Consider the following 22,805-nt stretch of genomic DNA (forward strand, 5'->3'; position numbering starts at 1 on the left):
CGCTGGTTTTCGGCGTTTTTTAATTCTTTTTTTTTTTTTTAAAGAAATGTCAAAGTTGTGCCCAACACACGTGAATCAGCAAAGACGATAGAGGAGGCCAGTCAGTATTTTTTGGAGGGGGTAGAGGGAGGAAGAGAAGGCGAGAACGACCACACAACACGGCCTTGGACCACGAGCAGAGCGTCCGTGGGAACTCAAATGGGGGTGGGCTGGCTGCAAGGAGCCAGCTTGGGGACCCCAGGGAGGGAGAGTCGGGTACACCCTCACATGAGCCACACACAGCCTGGCATGCACGCCTCGCACCCACTGTTGTCACCCAGCTGACACACCCACATTCACCACACTGTGTACACAGCTCCCCTGAAGCCCAGGGGCACCCTCATGCCAGCACCCCCAAGAGAGGAGGAGCCCTCTCCATTGTCTCCACCGCGTGGAGGACACAGCCCAGCAGCGAGCAAGGCACATCCTTCAAGTTCTTCAGATGCAGAGAAGTTAGGAGAGAGAGCAGAGGGGAGGCCCTGGTGGAACATGGAACCCTCCCCAGACCCCAGCCTCCTGTTTGTGCTACTGGGCCAGGGGTCTGGCCACTCCTGGATGGAGGGAGGGAAGGACACACAGACAGATGGCCTGGGCCTCTAACAGCTTTTGTCTTGAGCTAGATTCCAGTATCCTTGCAGTTGGTAAATGGTTTTCTATAGAATCAATAATATTTTTTCTTTCTTTAAATATATATTTGTTAAAGTTATAACTTTTTGTTTCTCTGGGGAAATCTGCCTCAGCTCATTCCCAATAAATTAATACTCTTCGATAGCTTATATTCTGGGGGGTGCAGTGGAGCAGGGGCCCCAACCCCAGCCCCTTGTGCTGCGCCAGAGCGGCTGGCAGAGGACCCCCAATGGGCAGTTCTGTGCTGGGCTTAGGCCTGTGCTCTGCCACAGATTGGGGAGGGGACTACAGCGGCTGCCCCACTCCCGCTGCCTCACCTGGCAGGGGTTTCAGGGGCTGCCCCTCCTCCACCCACAGCTGGCAGAGCTTGGTGGTGGGTGGGCAGATGGCCCAGCAGTTATTGCACAGGGAGCAGCAGATAGGGACGGGCACCCACGGGGCAACAGCATCTGCCCAGAGCCCTTGGGTCCCCCAGCCAGGCAGTCCTCCCGGCTAGGCTCAGGGGGCAAGAGTTGTGCTTGTGCAGGGGCTGGGCAGCACGGCCTACCCCCGCCTCGTGCCTGCAGCCACTTGGAGGGCTATCCCCTGCGCCCGGCTCCCCTTGGCCCGTCGCCCTGCTCGCTCGCGCCACGCCACGAGGTGCCCATCCTGAGGTAAAGGTCAGTGTGCGGGCCAGAGCCCATGCGGCGCGGGCGGGCCCGACGTGGGCGGCCGCGTCACTCCAGCATGGCGTCCAGCTGGTCGGCCAGGTCGTCAAACATGCTACCAATGTCATCCAGGATGCTGCCGGTGCTCTTCTCTGCTGCCGAGGGGCTGGGGGCGGGCGCGGCGTGAGTAGACGGGGTCGATGCAGAATGTCCCGCCCCAAGTCCCGTTCTTCCTCTCGTTGAGGCCACGCCCTCGCTTCGGGGCGGGGCCAGAGTAGTTCACGCCCCCACACCATCCACCCCGCCCCCGAATCCAGCCCACGCACTGCAGCCTGGTGCGAGGACTGGGGCAGCTCGCAGACCCCGCCCAACCAGGGCCCCGACCCGCGATGTATGGGCGGGGCCTGCTCCAGACCATGCCCCTTCAGTGCGACTCGGCTCCGCCCTCGCAGGGCACCCTTGAAGCGCTCTCAGGCAGCATTCTCATGTAGGCCCTACCTACGCCCACGCAGGACCCCGTCCCGCACCTACCGTGAGCCCTGCGCGTCCTCCTGTCGGATCTTCTCTTCTACGGCCTGCAGCGCCGCTGCCAGGCACGCGCTCGTTTCCTCCAGCTTCTGCCGGACGCTGTCCCCAGGCGAGGCACCGTCGGGCGCAGCTGGAGGCCCGGTGGCGGCGGAGGCGGCAGCGGCGCGCGGCGGCTTGGCGGGCACGTGCAGCGCGGGTGCACCTGGGGACGGGGGCCTGGCGGGGCTGGCGCTCAGTGAGGGCGGCGTGCTGGCCGGCTTGGCGAGGGCGGCGGGCGGCTGGCGTGCCGGCGAGGGCGCCGGCGACGGACTGGTGCTGCCCGACTGCAGCCCCGCCGCGGCCTTGGCCGGCTTGGGCGCAGTGGGCGGCGGCGGCGGCTTGGGAGACACAGGCGGCGGCGTGCCATGAGCACGCTTCACCTCTGCGGGGAGGAGGAGACTCGCACCGGGTGGGAGGTAACGAGGAGCGCGCGCTGCCCACCCCAGCAGAGGCCCTGCCGCAGCGCTAAGGTAACACCCTCTGCACTGCTAAGGCCTCATCCCTCCGCAACCCTCAAGCCCTGGGCCTCCCTGAGGCTGCCAGGGGTCGGGCTTCCCAGTGCACACCTGCTTAGGTGACTGCCTCCAAACCCGGGCCAGCCCACCCCCACCTCCATCCCTCTCCAGGTGTGGCCTACTGCAGCCACTGACCCTTCAGTTGCTTGAATGCTACAGGGCCTTTGCACCTCTGATCCTTATGCCTGAAAGCCACTCCCCTCCCTCCTGTGCTGGGGTTACTCTCCAGCCAGGTCAGAATCCTCCCTGACCCTTCCAACCTCTTTCTTCCACAGGTGCTGCTATTCATGGCTCACTGAGCAATGTGTGGATTCATCTACCCTTGTCCCAGCTCTGGGCTGGTGGAGCGGTCCAGTGGGTGGATGGATGGATGAGAGAGAACACTTTCCTACCCCACTTCACCTGGTCTTTATCAAATCCAAGAAATGGAAAACCCCTCAGACCATGGAGTGGGGAGCTGGCAGCGGGGTGAGGGTTCCCTAGCAGGCTCCCTGCACCTACCTGGGCTGCCCGGACCTGGCAGCGGCACCTTCTTGGAGGCAGGTGTGGGTGAGCCCTGGATCTTGGGCACAGGCTGAGCCAGAACGGGCTTGGGAGAGACAGGCGGCTTGGTCAGCTTCCGGGTGTCGCTGTCGGGCGGGGGCAGCGGGGGCAGGTGCATCAGGTCAGAGGGCGGGGGCTCAGCGGGCGGAGGTGGAGGGGGCAGCTCTGGGGGCCCAGCCTGCTCAGAGGCCGGTCGGCGGCGCACAGTGCCCATTCCATTCTGGTACACAGACAGCGGTGGGGGTAGCTCAGGACCTGCCTCCCGCTCCTTGGCTTTGGGCCGGCGCTTGACAGTGTCGGACTCAGTTAGGATGAACTTCACGTTCTCCTGCTGGCTCTGCTTGGCTCGGATGCGCCTCTTGAGTGTGGCACTGGCCTCCACCCTGGCCAGGGGCGGTCCCTCTGCACTCGCCTCGCCCTTGGCTGGACCTCGAGGCCTCTGCCGGGCAGTGCCATCTTCCACAAACTGGCCGTGATCTGCAGGGGGCCCCTGCTCTCCTGGACTACGGCGAGCAGTGGCCAGAAGTCCTGTGACGGGCCCACTCAGCGTGCGGCGCCGGTTCACCACCTCACCATCAGGCCCAATGGCCTCCTTGTGTTTCACCGAGGCCAACACTGTGGCCACCCGCCCTGGCTCCGGGCTGGCAGGGCGAGGTGTGGGGTGGCCCTCGGGGGGCCTGCGGGCTGCCCGGCCCCCACCCCCAATGGACGACAGCTCGAGCATGGCTGCAATGCTCTTCACGCTGCCAGCACTTCCTGTGTCCACACTGCCAGCCAGATCACTAGCCCGGCGGCGCTGTGCTCGGACCCCCAGCCGGCCGTCCTCAGTCCCAGCCCCCTCGGTCTCCACATCTGGCACCGACTCATCGGCCAGGTTGGCACTGGCCATGGCTGAGCTGGAGCGCTTGGGCGGGGGCGGTGGGGGCCCCTTCTTTCTCGGTCGCACAGCGAATGACTGGCTGCGGTTAACGTTCTTGTCGGCACCAGCAGGAGCCCGCACCGAGTGGCTGCGTCCCACACGCCGCTGGACCGTGGCATAGGGCCCTGCAGCCGCCGGCACCAGCAGCTCGTCCCGCTCCGGCTCACTGTCAGACGCTGCGTAGCGATTCAGGCTGTGGGCACGCTTCTTGGGCCGCTCTGGCTCCACATCAGCCTCGGGGGGCAGGCACAGCATGGGCACAGTCGTGGGAACAGCCGCAGGTGCAGGCCCCGGAGCAGCCGGCGCTGCCTCGCTCTCCACGGGTTGGGGCAGCACATAGGCAAAGCCACGGTGTGTGGGTGACTGAGGCAGCGAGCGAGGTGACATGGGTCGCTCTGCTGGTGGCAGCAGCTGGGGGGTGGGCTTCACCTTGGCTGTGGCTGGGGCTGGGCCATGAGGCCCCCCGACAGCCTGGGGGGAGCTTGGCCGGGCTTTTGTGGGTGTCTGCGGGGGCGTGAAGTGGCTGGCACCTGGTGGAAGGACCTGCCGTGGCTTGCCAGGCACTGGGGGCACGCTGGCCCGCTTGATGCTGTGGCCGTGGCGGCTGGGCCGCGCCTCCTTAGGGGGGGTCCCTGGGGCTGGCCCCTCATCCAGCAGGTACTCCTGGCTTCGTGACATGGGGCTGCCAGGCCCAGGGGGTCCATCGCCCAGCAGCTCCTGAGAACTGCTCATGTGCCGAGCCCGCCCACCCAGGCTGGGCTCTGGCCGCATAGAGGCCCTTGGGGTGGGCGGCAGGTGGTTGGAGGGCTTCTCGGCAGTGGCAGCGGCAGTGGCAGCGGCAGTGGCAGCGGCAGCAGCCCCTTCGGCCGGGCCAGTCATGGCAGCCTGCAGCTCACCGCTGAGCTCACTGTCCTGGAAGGTGGTCATCTTAGGAGACTGGCAGTCAGCTGGGGCAGGCTCAGGTGGGGGTGGCGACTCTATGGCCATCACTTCAAGCGACTGTGGTACCTTCCGGCGCAGGGGTCCCCCCTCATACTTGGCATACTCTGCCTTCTGTAGCTCCGCCAGTTTCCTCACTGCCAGCATTAGCTTCTTCTGGTGTCCTGAGTAGGGCACAGGGAAGGTAAGGCCAGGGAGGGTGGCAAGGACCAGGAGGCAGCAGGGGCCGGGTGAGGCCTCACCCAACTTGGTGATGCCGATCTCCTGCAGATCCTCCCAGGTGATGTCGGTGATGAAGTCAATATTCTCATAGCCGTTGTCCACCAGCACCTTGTAGTACTGGGCCAGGCCGATCATGGACAGCCACACAGCCAGGTTAGCCTACGGAGCAGGGGACACAGAGGGCAGCCCGAGCTGGCTGCCCACACCCTGCCCACCACTTGGAGCTGTCAGAGGAAGGGGCACCGGGCCAGCCCCGCACAGACAGACAGAAGGACAAACAGACAGGCCAGAGGTGTCAGCTTTGGAGACAGGGCCGCCTTGACAGGAGCCCAAGGCCAGCTCACACACGCGTGCCAACACATGCAAACACACACAGGGGTGACCCTTTCCTCAGGACACCCTTTGGGGGAGAGCAAAGAACGTGCTTCCTCACTTGCCCAGGCAGCCACAGGGACAGCACTCAAGAGGACACACCCCACACATCGTGGACGCAGACACACAGCACCAACCAGATACGGGTATACACACGCCTTGCATCTCAGCCACACACGGGCACTGACACCCTGCTGAGTCACGCTCACCAGTTCCCCACCAGCGCAGGCACACCTCATATACCATGTCACACGCATGTGCAAGCGTCTGTGTTGGTCTTTACCCAGAACCAACTGGTGGCTCCCTGAATGGCATCCACCTGTCCACACACTCCCAGCTCAATGTCACTCACACACCATCACGCAGCACACTTGATCACCCCCTGGGTGCAAGCACAGTGAGGCCCATGGGACCCAGATGTGCTGGCTGGGAGGGGCCCTGAGCCGCTGACTGAGTGGGGTGAAGCAGGGTGGACAAACATGAACCTGCTTGTCACCAACCCACAGCATCTCCCTCATGGATGTGTGGGAGCCTGAAGCACAGCATGAGGCCCAGAGAGGCAGCAAGGATGCGACAGGCCCTGGGCCCACCTTCTCCCAGTCCAGAACCTGTCCCACCACAGGGGTGCCTGTCTGTGACAGCACGGCCCACTGCCTATGTGGCTGTCAGCCATCAGGGCAGCCAGCATGTGCAGTCATTGATTGGCGCCCAGAGTGTACTTAGTGCACGTGTGTTGCCTGTGTACACGAAGCACACACGCACACATCTCCCCCATGTGTGTGCCTGGGTGTGTGCGAGCATGCCCTGTCAACACAGCCCCTCTGCAGTGTCTGGGTGAGTGTGCAATGGGCAGCAGTACAGGAGTGCCCGGTGGCGCCGGTGTCCTCGTGTGGCAGCCTGAGTGTTGAGCACGTAGTAGAGATGGGGACTCTCCAGGCTTCCAGCTCCTTTTGCCCTGACGGCCCTCAGAGGCTGTCCCCTCTTGCCCCTGCCCCAGTGCCCCTGACGGAGGGACAGGGGCCATCCTCTGCTCTCCTCTCCCTGGATTCCCCAGAGGGCAGGGGAGGGCTGTAGCCAGGGAGGCAGTCTGTCTGTCTGCCCATCCTGGCCTGGCCACCGGGGTGCAGGGGGCCTTACGGGTTTGTGCTCAGGCAGCCAGTCAGGGATGCTTAGGCCACTGATCTCTGCAGTAATCTTCTTCCGGTGGCCCGGCTTGGTGACCCCAATGGCCGTGAGGTCCTAAGTAGAGGAGAGGCCTGTTAGTTGGAGGCTGGAGGCCCATCTCTGGGTGGCCAGGCTTCAGGTAGCTCACCTCAGGGGTCATGCGGCTGATGGTGGGCAGGTCGTAGCCAGCACTGATGAAGTTGGGGGCGTAGAGCTGTAGCTGGAACGTGGCAAGCCACTGGCTGACAGCCTCGGTGCTCTGGAAGACACAAGGCACCCGCTGCAGGCTCGCCCGCCCGCTCACCTGCCAGGCATGCATCCCAGCCACCGCAGTGCCTCGTTCTCTGCTCAGCCGAAGACCGTGCAGTTCAATCTGCCGTCCACTGGGCCATCTGCAGCCAGGGCCCGGTCAGCCTGGCACCGCTGCTCCTCCTCACGCTGTGGTCTTGGATGCTGCCGTCTTGAGCATCGTCCAGCACTTCAGCCTCCTTCTATGATCTCCACCGGGAGGGTCCAGCTGCTGTCCACATCATAGGCTTCCCTGACAGTCCCCCCCATTCCTGTCCCAGGGACACCCTGGAGTGTGGTCCCATGGGAGGGGCACTAGGAATGGGGCCTCAGGTAGGGGCACCTAGTGCTGCCCCTCCCCACCCTAGTAGGTGGGCTCTGCCCAGAGTTCTGCAGAGGACTCAGCCAGCAGCTCGCCTCCCCTAGCACACAGGTGCAGCACACCGGACCTATCTCACCCATGCACACCCACTGTCTAGTCTCACACCCCTGCCCATCCACACGCACACATATGCATACACGTGCCCGGCTTGCAATCAAACCAGCCACACAAGCACACCCCCCAGTTCACTGCACACCTGTGTCACACCTCCTAGACACACAAGCTTACATGCATAGCCCATACAACAGACAACACCTATACACACAGACAGATGGACAGAAGGACGGGCCTGGCCTGGCCTGTCAAGGGCCCTGGCTGAACTGTGGCCAAGCCAGGCAGGCTGCCCCAGGCGCCCCTCCCTGCGGCCGGCCCAGCCCCTGTACCTTGCCCTCTGATGCTGCCTCTGGCTTCTTGGGTGGCTGTTCCCCAAAGACCTGCCCAGCATGGGCCACTGGAGGCTGGGACCGGGTGGCACCTGGGGACAAGAGGGTGTGGTGGGGCAAGGGCTGCCTGGGGGCTACCTCCCTGCCAGGCCAGCAGTACCACGTCCTTGCTCTTACCTGCGGAGCCCTCCGGAGGCTTGACAGGGCTGTCCCCGGGGCTGGAGTCGGAGACAGGCTTCTGGGAGAGCACTGTTGCCAGGAGCTGCAACCCAGACAGGCCAGCTGGCCAGGGCTGCTCCAGCCAGAGGCCACCCCAGTCCTGCCACTACCCCACCTACCTTGACCCCTTCAGAGCCTGCGTGTAGGGTGTGGCCCCCACTGCTCCGGCCACCAGCCACACTGCTCAAGCTGCCACTGCGGTCCCCACCTGCCAGCAGGAGGGAGCATCGTCTGCCGGTGCTGGCCCGGCCTAGTTCGGTGCTGCCTTACAGAAGTGTGGCTGCCTGCCACCTACCTGCAAAGGGCTTTCTCAGCACCCAGATCTCCTCAGGGGGTGCAGGGGTGCCTGATGAGCTGCCTCCCTGGGGTGGGCTTGGTTCGGCACCTGCACGGGAACCTGTGAACCAAGCACAGCCTTCCTGAGTCCTGGACCAGCTCTGGCCTGGGGCATTCCGTGGCCTGGCCCCTGAGCCTGCGCAGAGCAGAGGCCGAACACACACGCCTTAGGGAGTCGGCACCACAGCCTCCTCCTGCCCTGGCCGTCTCCAAGGAGCTGAGAGACCCTCAGAAGACCCCTCCCAACCCGGAATTTTTGAGAGCATGGCAGAGAGGGGCACAGGCCAGGCTATCCTGCCAGTGGCTCTGTGGTCCTGTAGGTGGGGGAATTGCAGGAGGGTGCAAATCCCTCTGTGACAGGGTAGCAGGGAGAGGGAAGAGGCCCCCAGGAGCCTGGGACCAGGGTCCTCAAACCAGGGACCTAGAGGTCTGTGGGCGGGCTGGCTTCACCTCATAACTGGCCCTCCTCTGCCCTCTCACCCCACCTGTCAATCTCCATGTCCTTGGTATGGGGTAAACCGATCTCCCCATGGCCCTATGGCCTTGTCCTGTGCCCCTCTTCTCACCAAGTCAGCCACACCAGCCTCCTTTGGACTCACTAATCACACTCTTTCTTGCCTCCCAGCCTTCACACACGTGGTTCCCACTGCTGTTTGCTGCCCGCGGCCAGCCCCTCCTGTTTCTCAGGGCCTTCTCTGACCGCCCTGTCTACAGCGGTCTCCATCCACATTCTCTGTCAGTGGCTGGTACCTTCTATGTTTATTCCACTGTCTTCTGCTTCCCTCCCTCCCCAAGGGCAAGCTCCTGGAGAGCAGGAATGACGTCCATCTGGGTCACCGTCTATTCTGAGTGGCTAGCCTGCAAGGTCAGCTGAATAAAAGAAGTGGGTGTGGGGACACAGATGAGGGGACAGCTGGCAAGACACACTGCTCGACCCCACTCCAGATCCTACACCTAGCAGTGGCTAGAGCTTGGTCCTTGCCCTTTCAGCTGACACATCCGTGCATGTGCTTCCTTCTGGCCCGAGCTCAGGCCTGGAGGGGGACTTGCCTGCTCGCTTGACAATGGCCTCGCCCAAGGAGGACGGGAAGTAGCCCACACGGTCGTTGCCTGTCCTGTTGTCATGGATACAGCCCTTCCACCGGCCATCTGGATGCTGCTCAAGGACCTGGCCAGATGAGGTGGGGGAAGTATGCTCAGGGAGACGCCCCTCCAGGTCAAGCAGCTGGATGGCTTGGGCCTCCTGCTCAGACTCCCATGCCCCCCAAGTTCTGCTGGGTGTTGTGGGGTAAGCATCCCGCCCCTCCTGGCTCCAGCAGCCCCTGGCCATCCTTACTGTGATAATGTCCCCTGCTTTCACATTGAGGCTGGTCAGGTCATAGTTGTTGCAATAATCCTTGGTCGCCCGGACCTGCAGGGCCGCCGAAGCCTCTGGGGACACAGGAGGCAGCAGACCCCCCAGTCCTGTGAGCCGGCCCGGCCCAGGCTCTGCCCCTGCCCACCTGCCCTGCCCGGGCCCACCTCGCAGCAGCTGCTTGATCTCCTTGCTGGCCTGGGAGGTGGTGAACTGGTGCACGATGTCCAGGGCCGTCTGGCTGTAGGTATTTCTCACATGGGCATTGATCCCGCTCTGTATGCCAGAGGGCGAGGCCCATCAGAAGCGCCCCCCCGACACCCACATGTGACCCCAGATCCCCCAGCCCACTGACTCACATCCAACAGCAGCCGAACCACTTCTGTTTTCCCGCAGAGTGCGGCCTCGTGCAGGGCTGTGCCAGACTTGGTCTGGCGGTTGATGTCAATGCCGGCTTGGAGGAGGAGTCTGGTGAGGAGGTAGGAGTAGCCAGCAGGGTCTTACACAGGAGCCCTCCACCCCAGCACCCCCAAGCCGGGCTCCAAGTCCTGGGGGCCTGAGAATAAACCAACCCTGCCCCACCTCCCTGACAAGACAGTGATGGAGCACTTGTAGAAGTGCCCCTCCCTGGACGAACCCTTCACGCTGTTATCTCTTCTCATTATAATAGGAGTGCTGCTGTGATGCCCACTTTAAGGATGGGGAAACTGAGGCTCAGAGAAGTTCAGGGCTGCCACAAGATGACCCAGCAAGCAGCATAGGCCGTGGGGCTGTAGAGGCCAACCTCGCAGCCCCTTCTGGTACATTCTTCATGTGGGTGGCTGGAGGCATCCTTCGCACCCGGAGGCCTGACCACATCCCCATGGCTCCCTGGCTCCTCCTGTCTCATGGCCCAGCCAAGAGCAGGAACCTGGAGGCTGAGTGCTCCTTACCCCGCCCCAACACGGCCATACCTGATGATGTCGATGTGGCCATTCTTGGCTGCCAGGTGCAGGGGGCTGGTGCCATTGGGGTCGGTGGTGTCCCCAGGCCGGGGCTCCAGCAAGGCCGCACACATGTTGCTGCTCAGAAGCAGCTGGACCACCTTGAAGGAGGAGTCAGAGTAGGGGGGCCCAGAAATGGGGTTGGGGGTTGCAGGTGTGTCCCACGATTCCCACCTCAGAAGAAGGTGGAGCAGGTGCAGTCCCATTCAGCTCTCTGGGAGACTTACCCCAACACGGCCAAACTCACAGGCAAGGTCCAGGGGTGTCTTCCCCGAGTTGTCCACCATGCACGGGTTGGATTGGTGCTGGAGCAGCATCTCAGACTGCAGGGACCATCAGGCCTGAGGGTTTCTGTGGGGCTCATGCTGCCCCAGGTGCCCTGTCAGCCCCCAGGGTGGTCCTTACCACGTCATAGTGACCATGCTGGGCTGCCAAGTGCAGGGGGATGTGGCCCTCATCGGATGGGATGTTCACCGCTGAGCCTGCCTTCAGCACCAGCTTCATGGGCTCCTTCCGGCCCTGCCAGGCTGCATAGTGCAGCGGCCGCATGCCTGGGGGCAGGTGGGAGCCGCTGGGAGCTAGCTCCTGACCCTGACCCCAACCCTGACCTCCAGGATGCCGATCCCACGAGAACCTGCCTCTACCCAGACCACGACCCTGGGCTGATCCTCCAGGGACCCCACTCCTGACCTTGACCCCCTGCCCCAGCTCTGAGGTCCCTAACAGGCCTTGCCTTTGTTGTCCTTGATGTCCACAGCAGCCTGGGCCTCCAGCAGCAGGGTGATTAATTCCGTGTTGCCATTCAGGGCCGCGTGGTGCAAGGCAGAGAAGCTGGGGTAGGTGACAGATACGTATGGGCAAGGACCAGGGCACCCTAGATGTCCCCAGAAGTCCCTAACCCCCATTCCAGACTGGCATCTTCCTGGCTGAGAACTCACCCATCTGGGTCTTGGAAATTGACATTGATCTTCTTGGTGGAGCCCAGGAGCTCTGGGGGTGGAAAGGAGACACAGTGAGGGAGGCTCTGCCCCTCTACTGAGGCCTACCTACCTGCCCTCTCTGGGAAGCCTCAGAACAGACAGATAGTGACTGGCTGGCTCCCTGGTAGGCTCAGGGCCAAAGCTCCCTGGGTCATTAGTCTAGAAACATTCATTCATTCATTCAACTCTATTCCCTGCACTCAGGTCCAGGTACCAGCTTTCAGATCTTGGCTTCCCACTGAGCTAAGATGTTGGAAGGTTCACAGGGCCTGTCCTTGCCTGGGGACAGAAGCCAGGGCTGTGCACCCCCACAGGCACACACATGTGCACATGAACCCCCTCCATTGGGACGCTGGCTGAGCACCTGCCAATGGTGGGAGGGAGAAAGCCAGCCCAATCTGTCTCTCAGAAGGGCCCAGATGGGGCCGGGGGTGGCCCAGGAAGGCTGGAACACCCGGAAATGGGGGTATCTCTGGGAAAGATCTCAATTTCCAGGGTGCAGCCTCCCCCCACTCCCAGCCTTGGGCCTGGCCAGTGTAGTTGAGCCCGTATTCGGCAGTGTGGGAAAAAGGCAGGCAAGTGGGTCGGTGCCTCTGAGTGACCACATGAGAATGGCCACCTTGTCTACAGGGGGAGGCTCAGGATCAGTCCACCTGAAGCCCCAGGGGCTCAAACCCTCCCTTTGGGGCCCCAGTCTCCACCAGCTGCCTACCAGAGGAAGGGAGCCCACTGATGCCCTTCCCATGGGCTCAGGTCCAGCCGGACTAGGGCCAATCCCCTGCCTGACTGGGCCATGGTTATATAACCCATTTGTGGGTCAGTCACTCTGGGAGGGAGGGGCTGGCGGGACAGAAGCCCCTTTGTCCCGGCCCAGGACGAGGGTGGGGGTGGGGGGCTGAGGGAGTCAAGTCACAGGGTGGGCTGCTGCAGGGCCTGCTTCGTGACCCACAGCAGCCCCGGGCCCTCCTGCCTTGGTTCTCAGCTGCTGGATGCAGGGTCTGGGTCCCTCAGTGGCCCACGAAGCCCACAAAGTCAGACAGGCCTGAATTCAAATATTCCCTCCGCCCCTTAGTGGCCCTGTGGCCTTGGCCCTGAGCTCAAAGGTTCTAACAAGGCTGGCCTCACAGGCCTAAGGGCATTTCCAGACAACACAGGAAGGGTCTGGCACACAGTCGGCTCAGTTCGTGACAATCACTAATGTTAGCTCTATAGGAGTCCCACCCCCACCCTCTCCAGTGCAGGGCTTCTCTGGCACAGAACGGAGGCTCCAGAAAGAGAAGCATCTCCACTCCCCTGCCCCTCCCCCTCCGCTCAGACACTTCACTGTGCTGATGTCCGCCTAAGTTGGCAGCAATGCCACCCTTCCCCTTGGTGGTCTAGGCCAAAACCTTGGAATCAGCCCCAGGTTCTTTCTTAAGTCTATCTTCTCCATCAGCAAATCCTCTTGGCTCTACCTTCAAGACACTTCCAAAGCACACTCAGAATCCTACCATCTCTCGCCAGTGCCAGCATCACCACCCTGGGCCAGGCCAGCATCTCTCGAAGAATGATTGCCATCACCTCCTCACTGGCATCCCCACTTCTACCCTGCCCCCTCCAGTCTATGCCTGTGAGGTCAGGGGGATCCCGTTAGAACATGAGTCTGTTCCAATTGCTTCTCTCCTGAAGACTCTTCTGTTGAGCCCCTGTCTCACTGAGGTTGGAGGCCAAAGCTGGACAATGGCACTGCATGAGGTAGCTCCTTTCACTTTGAGTTCCTCATTGCCCCTGTTCCAGCCACATGAGGCTCCTTGATGGCACTCCAACACACCAGCCTCCTCTGCCACAGGGCCTTTAACATGCTGGGGGGGGGGCGCTATTCTTCCCTCTGTTATCCCCGGGACTTCCGCTTCACGTCCTTCAGCTCTTTATTCAAGACCTGCTTGGCAAAGCCTCCCCCACTCCCACCTAAAACGCTTATCCCCTTTCCACCCTGTATCTGTTGTATTTTTCTCTTTAGCCCCCATTACCACCATTTATTTTGTTTATTGTTCATCTGCATCACTAAACTACAAGCTCCAAGAAGACAAGTGACCTGGTGACTAAAATGGTACTGGGCGCATACGAGGTGCTCAGTGAACTGGTGACTGAATTGATACCCTCATCTCATGCACTCCATCCACCTGCCACAGCCAGCTTCAAGTATGTGACCTGTGCAGCCACTCTGGAGAGTCCCAAGCATGGTTGGATGCTCTGGTGTTGCTATCTTGAAATTCTGATTTTTTGGACAAGGCAGCCCACATTTTCATTTTGCACTGGGCTCTGTGAATGATGCAGCTGGGCCTGCCATAGTCCCCTGTCATTAGGCTGAAGGGAGCACAGACATCACTGTCCCATGGCATCCCCCCAACCCTGCTCAGGGCCACACTCAGCACGTTCTCCCACTGGAACACTCAGCCCCAACTCTAATGGTCGCTGTCCCCCCTAACTCTTCTTAGTTCCAGTGTAGCCAGTTCTCAGCTTCTCCCTCAAGACTTCCCAGGCCACATTCCTCTCCTCATTCCCACAGCTGGGCGCCCAGGCAGCTGCCAAGCCATGTGTCCTGAGTGGAGCCTGTGGCCAGGCTCACCTGCCTGCATCTACTGGAGCTGAAATTTCAGAGGGGTTGGTGTTCAAGGCCCAGGAACTGACACAGACACCAGTGAAGAGGTGGAGTCTCCATCCAGAAGGGGACCACTCCCCACATGAAGAGGGGCATCATGTTAAGGTCATCCCATCCCTCCCCACTGTTGGTCTCTTCCAAGGCAAAAAGAGCTGGGGGAAGGGTAACAGCTCATTGGTAGAGTGCGTGCTTAGCATGCACCAGGTCTTGGGTACAATCCCCAGTACCGCCTTTAAAAAAAAAAAAAAGAAAAGAGGAAAAGAGCTGGAATTGGATGGAGGGGAGCTTGAGGTCTTGGAGCACCCCCAGTTCCTATGGGGGACACTGGACACCTGGGAAGATCCCAGAATGGAAGCCTGCCTGGGGCTGGGGAGGCTGCATCTCAAGGAGACAGGAGCTCTGAATAAAGAAGCAGAGCATGGCTGGAGGGCCCTGGGTAGGTGGGGAGAAGGGGGCAAGTGGGAACTAAACTGAAGGCCCCAGGAGCCCTTTTCCCTTTTCCGCAAGGGCACTAAGTCCTATGGATTCCCATCAGTAATAGTGAGTAAACCCGTGACTTAGGCTCTCTGGTCTCTTGTGCCCCCCAGCTCTCTAACTGCTTTCCTGTGACCATCCTTACCTTTGAGGTCAGCTCCAACTCCAGCTGCAGAAGCCCTAGGGGAGCCAACCCCAGACCCTGTCCCACCCTATCCTCATGGCCTGCCTTCACGCCTCTGCCCAGGTGCTCCTCCAACCACGGAAGCCACTCACAGGCTACTTTCACAGAGCCATATCTGTCCCCTACAGGGGTGTGTGGTTCTGACCCATCTCAGATTGGCTGAGCCTTGTAGCCTCCAGCCGGGCAAGGCACATTCTCAGCTCCCCCAGGGCAGGCAGCTCTGAGCCAGATGCTGGAAGGGAAATCTTAGTGGGCCAAGGTGAGAGAGCACAGGAGCGATGGCCTGCCTCCAGTGAACTTGGGGAAAGGGGAGGCTGAGCCAGGAAGAAGGGCAGGGTGTCCCCCCACACCCCAGAAGATCAGCCCCTATCCCTGAATTTTCCCTTCCAAGCCGTCTTGTCTCCCTTCAAGGACAACAACTGCTAGGGTGCTGGTGCTGGTGCATGTGAGGAGAGGCTCCCTTCAGGCAGGAGTGGGGCTGACAGAGCCTGGGGCGACACTGGGAGGTTGAGGAGACAGGAAGGTGTCAGTGTAGGGAGGAAAGTGTGCATCAAGAATCATGGAGACACCTCTGGAGTGGGGGAGCTCCCTAGGGAGCACTGCTGGACACCACCCACCCCATGGCCCAAACTCCAGCTGTACTTTGCTGAATCAAAATATATCTTACTCCAAAGCAGGCCAGTGTTGCCATGACAACCGAGCTAATTCATGGAGGGATTTCTCTGTCTGATTTATTATGCCTGCCCCTGTGAGTCAGAGAGCCCAGATTCGGGGGCCAGGGCAGGTGTCTCTCCTGCCCAGAGACCAGGCCATGCAGGGGTGAATGTAGAGACCCGGGTGGAGACACAGGTAGAGGTAAAAGTCCCCACACCATTCCCAGGTGGCCAGAGGAGAAGTGAGGAGGAACCCCCAAATCTGATGCCCCTACTTCCTCCGCGCACCCGCCCTGCGCAGTCTAAGGAAATGGCCATAGTGAGCACTTCCTGACCACTTACCAAGCGCCTGGGCTTCATGCCCGCACTCACTGCTCTTAGACAATGCTACAAGGCAGGGACCACAAACGCCCCCATCCTACAGATGAGGAGACTGAAGCCCAGAGACTGTCTATGCCCAAGGTCGGATTGGCCACTAGGTGGAAGCCTTTGCCTTGCCTTCCACCTCTCAATTCCTGCTCCTGCTTTTGAGGCTCAGTTGAGGCCGCCTCTGCCTGAAAGCCCTCCCTTTCTGAGCCCTGAGGCCCTGAAACCAGCCCCAACTGGCAGACTGTCCCTGCACCTCGGGTTTGGAAGGCAGGGCCAGCCTGTGTGTGTGAGCTTGTGAGGCACGGATGTGCACCTCTCTAATTGCACAGAGCAGATTGGAGCAGCCAAGCAGGGGCTGTAGTGGGAGGGGTCCTCTTGGGGCTCAAGCACCTACCCCCTACCTGCCCCAGAAGCAGTCTCAGCTCTCAGCATCTCCCTGGAGAGAGGGGAGGGAGGCCTCCCTGGCTTACATACAGTTCTGGGGCTGGGTGGGGCACCCAGACTCCATCTGCCACCCATCAGAGCCCTGCTCGCACCCTCACAGGTGCCCTGACACACTGACACAGCCATACGTGCGCAGCCGCACACGCGGCTGGTCCACACGCCCATCCATCCATCTCCTGTGTCCCCGGGGGAGGCTCCAGGCTGAGCTGGGATGAGTGCTGGGATCAGGGCTCCAAGCTTCCAACCATCCCCCCGGGCCCTCAGAGCGCAAGCTCAGGATGGCTCCTGGGAGACCCCCTCCTGCCCCCCAGCCCCCCAGCCCCCATTCCCAGCAAGGAAGCCAGAGAGGACCAGGGTCTCTACTGCAGGGTCTGCACCTGCCTCAAGCTCAGCCAGCTCTGGGCGACCTTGGGCCTCTGTTCCCCCATCCGTAAATGGCCCCCAGCCGGCCATGCCTGGGCAGCCACACCCCCAGCATGGTCCTGCCTCCCACTCCCCTGCCAAGCCTGTTATTAAACACGGTGCGGTGACGGGGTCTGACAGAGACTGTCAGCTCAGTAGTCGCCCCTCACTGCAAAGGGCCCCTCCCTCTCTCCGTGGTGTCGGGGAAGAGGGGGAATCCGCCTCGCCCTTTAAAGGCCCAGCAGAGACCTCCAGCTGTCAGTCCGCAGCCCAGGAAAGGAGGGGGACGGAGGCAGGGAGAGAGGGATGCGAACGCCTGCGGTCAGGGAGGTGGGTGCCGCCAGTTACCCGCTGGGGGCTCGAGTGACGGCAGGGCGCTTAGTGCTGCCCCTCCTTCAGGGCTGGCAACGGTGGGGTGCGGACCGAGGGTCTGGGCGCTGCTGGCCCCGCCCCGCCCCCGGGGACCCGACAACATCCCCCTCCCTGCCCTGCGCTGGGCGGGGTAGGGGGTTCAACGCTGGAGACAGCCCCCGGGCGCGCCGCAGCTCCCGCCCGTCCCCCGCGCGCCCCGCGACCCCGCACTCACTGGCCTTCCCGGGCCGCGGCCTCTGCAGCAGCCTCTGCGCGGTCCCCACGTCCTCCGCCTTCACCGCCTGCACCAGCTCCTGTTCCTTCCCCATGGCGCGACCGGGGCCGCAGCGACGCGGCTGCGCTCCGTGCGCTCGGCGCGACTCAGAGGCGGCAACGGCGGCCCCGCTGCACCGGCCGCATCCTCCTCCCTCCCCCGCTGCCTCCTCCTCCGCCCGCGCCCCTCGCCGTCCTCCGGCTCCAGCTCCCGGCGCGGAGGGGGCGGGGAGCGCGTCAAGGGCGGGGGGCGGCCCGGGGGCGGGGGCCGGCGGCGGCGGGCGCGGGGCGGGGGCGCGGCACCTGGCACCGCCTCCCGGACGCCAGGGTCCCGCTCCTGCGGCCGCTGACCTCCGGCCGCCCGCGCCGGTCGCGCGCCCGGCTCCTTGGCTCCGCCCCTACATCAGGCCGCGTCCTCCCGAGACGCCCCCTCCCCACGTGCTGGCTGTGCGGCTCACGCGGGGCCTCTGCGGACACCCCTCGGCACCGGGCGACTGCCAGGGGCTGGGGACAGCAGCCGCCAGGGGCTGGACACTGAGCCCCGACACGGCGGCGGCGCCAGGCAGAGCCTGAGAGAGGCTTGCAGAGGCTGCGGGACCCACGGAGGGAGGGACTCGAGGCAGTGGGCGGGCGGGGACCCAGGCATAGAGAGACCCGGGCACTGGCGGCACGGGAGCCCGCCCGCCGGAGGCTGTCAGACATTTCTGGCCCGTGGTTCCCGTGGGAGGTGTCGAGGGATTGTGAAGAGGAATCTCCCAATAATGAATTCAGTGTCAGGGAACCTGCCCCCCGCCCACCCTACCCCCGCCGCCGCCGCCCCCTCTCTTCCACCAACTGCACCTTCTTGCCTTACAGCCTCTGGCCCTCTCCACAAACAATGCAATAGACCCCGCCTCAATCTGAACCCCAACCTCAGTGCACCCGCCCAGTACCAACGGGGGTGTTACCTACCCCCACATCTACCACCAAGAAGGTCTCAGCTCCTCCATCCCCAGCACCAACTGGGGTGTAACTCTTCAGATCCACCACCAAGGGGGCCTCAATCCCCCGCACCCAGCACCTATGGGGTCACAGCCCTGCCCAGCACCAATCTGAACCTCCATACAAGCCTACTCACCCTCTAGCCTCCAGCCACAGTCTCTGGGAGCCCTACACAGGACAGACCTTCCCCTACAGGGGTCTCACCCTTCTGACCTCTTGGGTCTCAGTCTTGAGTCCTTGCCTTGTTATGGCTGCAACATTCTAGAGATAGACCAGTTGGGGTCTGTGTCCTGGCTTAGGTTCAGTTTCCTCATTTGCAGGGAGGGACAGATCATTACCCCAACCCATCAAGGTTGTTAGAACATTTGGTGAGGTTCACACAAATGATGGCCTGACTCCCCTCTTCCTGTGGCCCAGACCATCAAGCTGGTCCAGGAAGGAGGTGGCCAGAGTGTGGAGGAGGGGAAGCCACAGGCACTGGGATTTCCTGATCTGGGCAGCTGATCAGTACCCTCTATGGGGTCTCTTGTGAAGTTTAGGGAGCAAGTATAGGTGTCCCAGGGTGCGGGGCTCCCTGAGGGGGTCCTAAACCCAAGGGCCCTTCCCCTCACCCTTTATGGTGACTAATTCCTGGGCATCTGACCATGCTGGTCACTTCGCAGATGAGCTTGGACATACTGTGCCCTTTTTTACAATTGAAGAAAGTGAGGCTCAGAAAAGCCAAGTGACTCACCTGAGGTCCGCGAGTCTCCAGGTCATGAGTCTGAGATTTGAACCCACATCGGCCTCTGCATTTGTCTTAACTGGTTTGTCACTTTGTTTTTCTGAGTCTCGGTTACCCCTTCAAAAAATGGGGGAGTGATACCTCCCCTTAGATTATTTGAGGATTAATTGTGATGCTATTCAAAAAGTACTTCACAATGGAACTTAGTAAAATCTCAGCAAATAGCTTCTGTAGAAATTGTGATATTCCAGGGTCTCCTTACCTGGGCCATCTGGGTAGCAATTGTATTTTATTTATCTTTGTATCTGCAGAGCGTAGCAGTGTGTCTGGAACACAGGAAACACTACCAAAAAAAAAAAAAAAAAAGCAATTATCCTTGCCATTATTTTTGGCTGGCTAAGGTAAACCACTCTGGCTTGAGCCTAACATTTGCAGGGCCTGGAGTAAAAGTACAGAGGCCCACACATGTTTAAGTATTTAAGTGTTATAAAGTGTTATAAATCATACTAATAACCTGTTAAATAAAATGTGTTCTGTCATCCTACCTTGACAAATATACTTTCCTCATGACCTGAAAGGCCAAGTTCCAATTTATTTTTTTTTTTGTTTTTAAATTTCAGCTTTTTCCCCCTGTTTTTTTTGGGGGGGAGAGGTAATTAGGTTTATTTATTTATTTTTACTACGCATATAGGATTTATTATACAAATTAAGAGGGTAATTAAATTTAGATTATCAAAAGGTATTCAAAGCCTAAATTTAAAGAAAAAATGGTTTTCACCTACCTGATTAACAGGAGTATATTATTATTTATTTTTAACAAAGGGTACTGGGGATTGAATCCAGGACCTTGTGCATGCTAAGCAGGCACTCTACCACTGAACTATACCCTCCCCCACCTCCAAGTCCCAATTTAGAATTATCAGGTGGGAAATGAGCTGGTCCCTGCCTATAGCTGCCTCACCTCCATTCTCTGCCCAGCTCCAGCTCCAACTATACCCAACAGTTACCTCTTTATCACTCCTCAGTCCTCTGGTGGGCATCTTGCTCTGTGGTCCACTTGCTGGAGGACAGACCTGGGAAAAGAGTTGTACAGATTTTCCCAGATTCATCCTGGTAGGTGAGGCTAATGCCCTAGGAGTCAGGAAGTCTTAAATCTGCTACTGACCAGCCTGGCAACCCTGGACCAGCTCCCTGCGCTCAGCTGCTTCATCTGTAAAATGGGCCAGCAGCTCTGCCTGCAACCCAAGGCTGATGAGGGGGCACATATGGAAGCAGAGATGTGTGTCTTCCTGGGGTCCTCTCAGCCTCGGGATGGGGACAACACTGCAGGCCAACTGCTCCTGCTGGGGGTATGAGGATGCAGAGGCATGGGACTTGGGCAGCCCTCCAGGAAGTCAGGCCTCCGAGGATGATCCCAGAAGGAGGGGCTGCTGAGCCAGCAGAATTGCTGAGGCTCAGCCTGGAGTAGAGCTAGTGGTTGCTTCGCTGCAGCCTGGGCTGGCCCCCTTCCCAGCTGCACAGCAACCTCCCCCTGGCAGCAGCACAAGCCCTGCTCCTGCCCACAGGCTGTGCGCCTGTTCAGGCACCCTCTGGTGCCCCTCCCAGCCTCCCCTCAGAGCCCTGGTGCCCAGCCCCTTATGTAGAAAATGAAGATGATGAGTGTACCCTGCTGGGAGCATGGAGTGCACTAGGTGCTGTGGTTTCTGTCATTCGCAGAGAGGCCACCTTTGTAAAGTGCTCAGCTGGTGTTTGGTATACAAGCAGGGATCAACAACCATGGGTCTTGTCTCCCCTTCCTGCCAAGCAGAGATGCTGGAGCTGCTCAGCCTGGGTGGGGAGACTGGCCTGGCCTCTCAGTTGGTCCTACCATGGGACATGTGAAGCCGTCCACCCAGAGTCCCCACAGAAAGGCAGACAGCTCATGGTCTGTCCCCTGGGCCACAGGTGGGACCCCACAGACATCCGGCTGAGTCTTCCCGCCATCCTGTGGCCCCATCCCTCTTTCCTGCTCTCAGGCTCTCTGGGTTTATATTGCTCTGGACATACTTCAGGTGCTGGGGTTCAAAGGGCTCTTCCTCTCCCAGCCTTTCCAGACCACATATTCATCTACCACATCCCAGAGCTGCCTGTGAGCCTGGTGGAGCTGCCCTGGGGGAGCGCCTGTACTTAGGAAGATGGAGAGGACGTATGAGGTGTGGGGGTAGCCTGGGAAGTAGTCACCTCAGCCAGAAGGGGCGAGGTCAGGGGAAAGCTGAGCCCAGCAGAATGGGTTCTGCCATCCTCCAGTGCCCTTGGATACGTGACTTTACATCCAGCCTCAGTTTTCTCATCTCTGAAATGGGGGTGGTTCCTCCTCAGCAGAGTCATTGTAAGGACCCAGTGCAGACTGTGGGTAAAATGCTCAGCACAATTTGGCAGTTCCTCAAAAAGTTAAACATGGAATTACCACATGGCACAGCAATTCTACTCCTAGTATATATCCAAGAAAAATTGAAATGAGTACTCAGAAAGGTACTTGTACAGAAAATTTCATTATAGCAGTATTTGTAATAGCCAAAAGGGGAAACAACTCAAGTGTCAATCAACAAATGGATGAATGGATAAATAAAATGTGGTCCATCCACACAATGGAATATTATTCAGCCCATAAAAAGTAATGAAGCATTGACACAAGCTACCTGGATAAACCTCAAAAACATTATGCCCAATGAAGGACGCCAGATACAATGAAATATCCAGAATAGGTAAATCCAGAGACAGAAAGATTACTGATTTCCAGGAGCTTAGGGTAGGAGGGATGGGGAAATGGGGAGTGAGTACTTAAGGGGCAGTGGTGGGGGTTTCTCTTGGGATAACTGAAATGTTCTGGAACTAGACAGAAGCAGTGGTTACACAACATCTTGAAAGTACTAAGTGCCACCGAATTGTTTACTTAAAAATAGTTACTTTCATGTTATGTGAATTTCACCTCAATTACAACAAAACACCCAGTATAACACCCTGTACAGAATAACTCTTCAAAATGCTATGCAGGGTGCTTAAAACACTAGGAGTTCAGCAGGTGAGGAGGTAGAAGTGGAGCATCCTAACCATGGACAAGGGTTCAAAGACAAGGGTGTGAGGAATTCACTCTGGCTTCATGGAGCACATGGCTTGTGGAACAGAGAGGAGGGAGCTGCGGGGCCTGGGAGTCCAGAGGGGGACGGGGACCCCTTCAGGCTGCTAACAGGGCTCAGACTTAGGTTTTCAGAAGACCTCTGTAATGAGGACAGCTTGGAGTGGGCAGGAGTGGGTGTGGGGGACTGTTCTGGGAGAGGGGACAGTGACCCACTGGATCCTGCCTAGCTGTCACACACCGGTGGGCACTAAACACAGAAGGGGAGGCCTTTTGGAGTGGGTCCATGATGAATGGTCTTGGCCATGGAAAGTGGAAGTGTCCACAGACAAAGTCAAACATGGAGCTGGATGTGAGCTGGAGACAGAGTGGAAAGGCCCCAGGGTAGAGATGGTACTGAAAGCCCCAGAGGGTGGGCAAGAACCCTCAGAGAGAGTGTGGAGACAGGAACTCTGGAGGCTACCAGCCTTTAGGGGCAGAGAAAGAGACTGCAAGAAGGTGGGTGATGGTGACAGCTTTTCAGGAACAGTGCTGTCAACCACTGTGCAGACAGACGTGATAAGATGCAGAAGAAAAAGTATCTACTGTGTTTGGTGGTGTGAGATGACTAGTGACCTTGTGAAGTTTTCATTGGAGAGCTGGGGGTCAAAGACATGACAGTGGGTCAGGCAGTAAGTGAGAAGTGAGAATGGCTCTTTGAGAGTGTGGGGTGGAA

At 59.8% G+C, this 22,805-nt stretch overlaps 1 protein-coding gene across 4 annotated transcripts; it reads right to left on the reverse strand.

Annotated features, from left to right (window-relative positions):
* Positions 1–3: 3 nt before the first annotated feature.
* Positions 4–17,840, reverse strand: CASKIN1 (CASK interacting protein 1). Of its 4 annotated transcripts, XM_032460189.1 has the most exons (20): positions 17,233–17,326; positions 11,438–11,489; positions 11,233–11,330; positions 10,905–11,050; positions 10,727–10,822; positions 10,470–10,600; positions 9,876–9,984; positions 9,684–9,792; positions 9,499–9,593; positions 9,213–9,330; positions 8,122–8,223; positions 7,946–8,034; positions 7,785–7,869; positions 7,608–7,699; positions 6,703–6,813; positions 6,528–6,629; positions 5,039–5,177; positions 2,897–4,960; positions 1,845–2,262; positions 4–1,479 (listed from the first exon to the last, which is right to left on the reverse strand). In XM_032460189.1, exons 1-20 carry the CDS (start codon positions 17,324–17,326, stop codon positions 1,383–1,385), a joined length of 4,347 nt encoding a protein of 1,448 aa, XP_032316080.1. In that variant the 3' UTR covers positions 4–1,382. The 4 variants fall into 4 exon arrangements, with proteins under 4 accessions (XP_032316080.1, XP_032316079.1, XP_032316082.1 ...); XM_032460188.1 differs by having other exon boundaries at positions 9,499–9,792; positions 17,233–17,840; XM_032460191.1 differs by lacking the exons at positions 6,528–6,629; positions 6,703–6,813.
* Positions 17,841–22,805: the final 4,965 nt, after the last annotated feature.

This window comes from Camelus ferus, chromosome 18 (genome assembly GCF_009834535.1).
Source record: "Camelus ferus isolate YT-003-E chromosome 18, BCGSAC_Cfer_1.0, whole genome shotgun sequence".
NCBI classification, from domain to species: Eukaryota; Metazoa; Chordata; class Mammalia; order Artiodactyla; family Camelidae; genus Camelus; species Camelus ferus.

What these genes read in the sequence shown, in the direction of transcription:
- CASKIN1 (XM_032460188.1), bottom strand. Translation starts at nt 17,326, where the DNA reads ATGGGGAAGGAACAGGAGCTGGTGCAGGCGGTGAAGGCGGAGGACGTG. An exon ending in GGACATCAAGGACAACAAAG is followed by an intron (nt 11,051 to 11,232) that starts GCAAGGCCTGTT and finishes ACCTGCCCCCAG; the next exon opens with GCATGCGGCCGCTGCACTAT. An exon ending in TCAGCCGCATGACCCCTGAG is followed by an intron (nt 6,630 to 6,702) that starts GTGAGCTACCTG and finishes TCCTCTACTTAG; the next exon opens with GACCTCACGGCCATTGGGGT.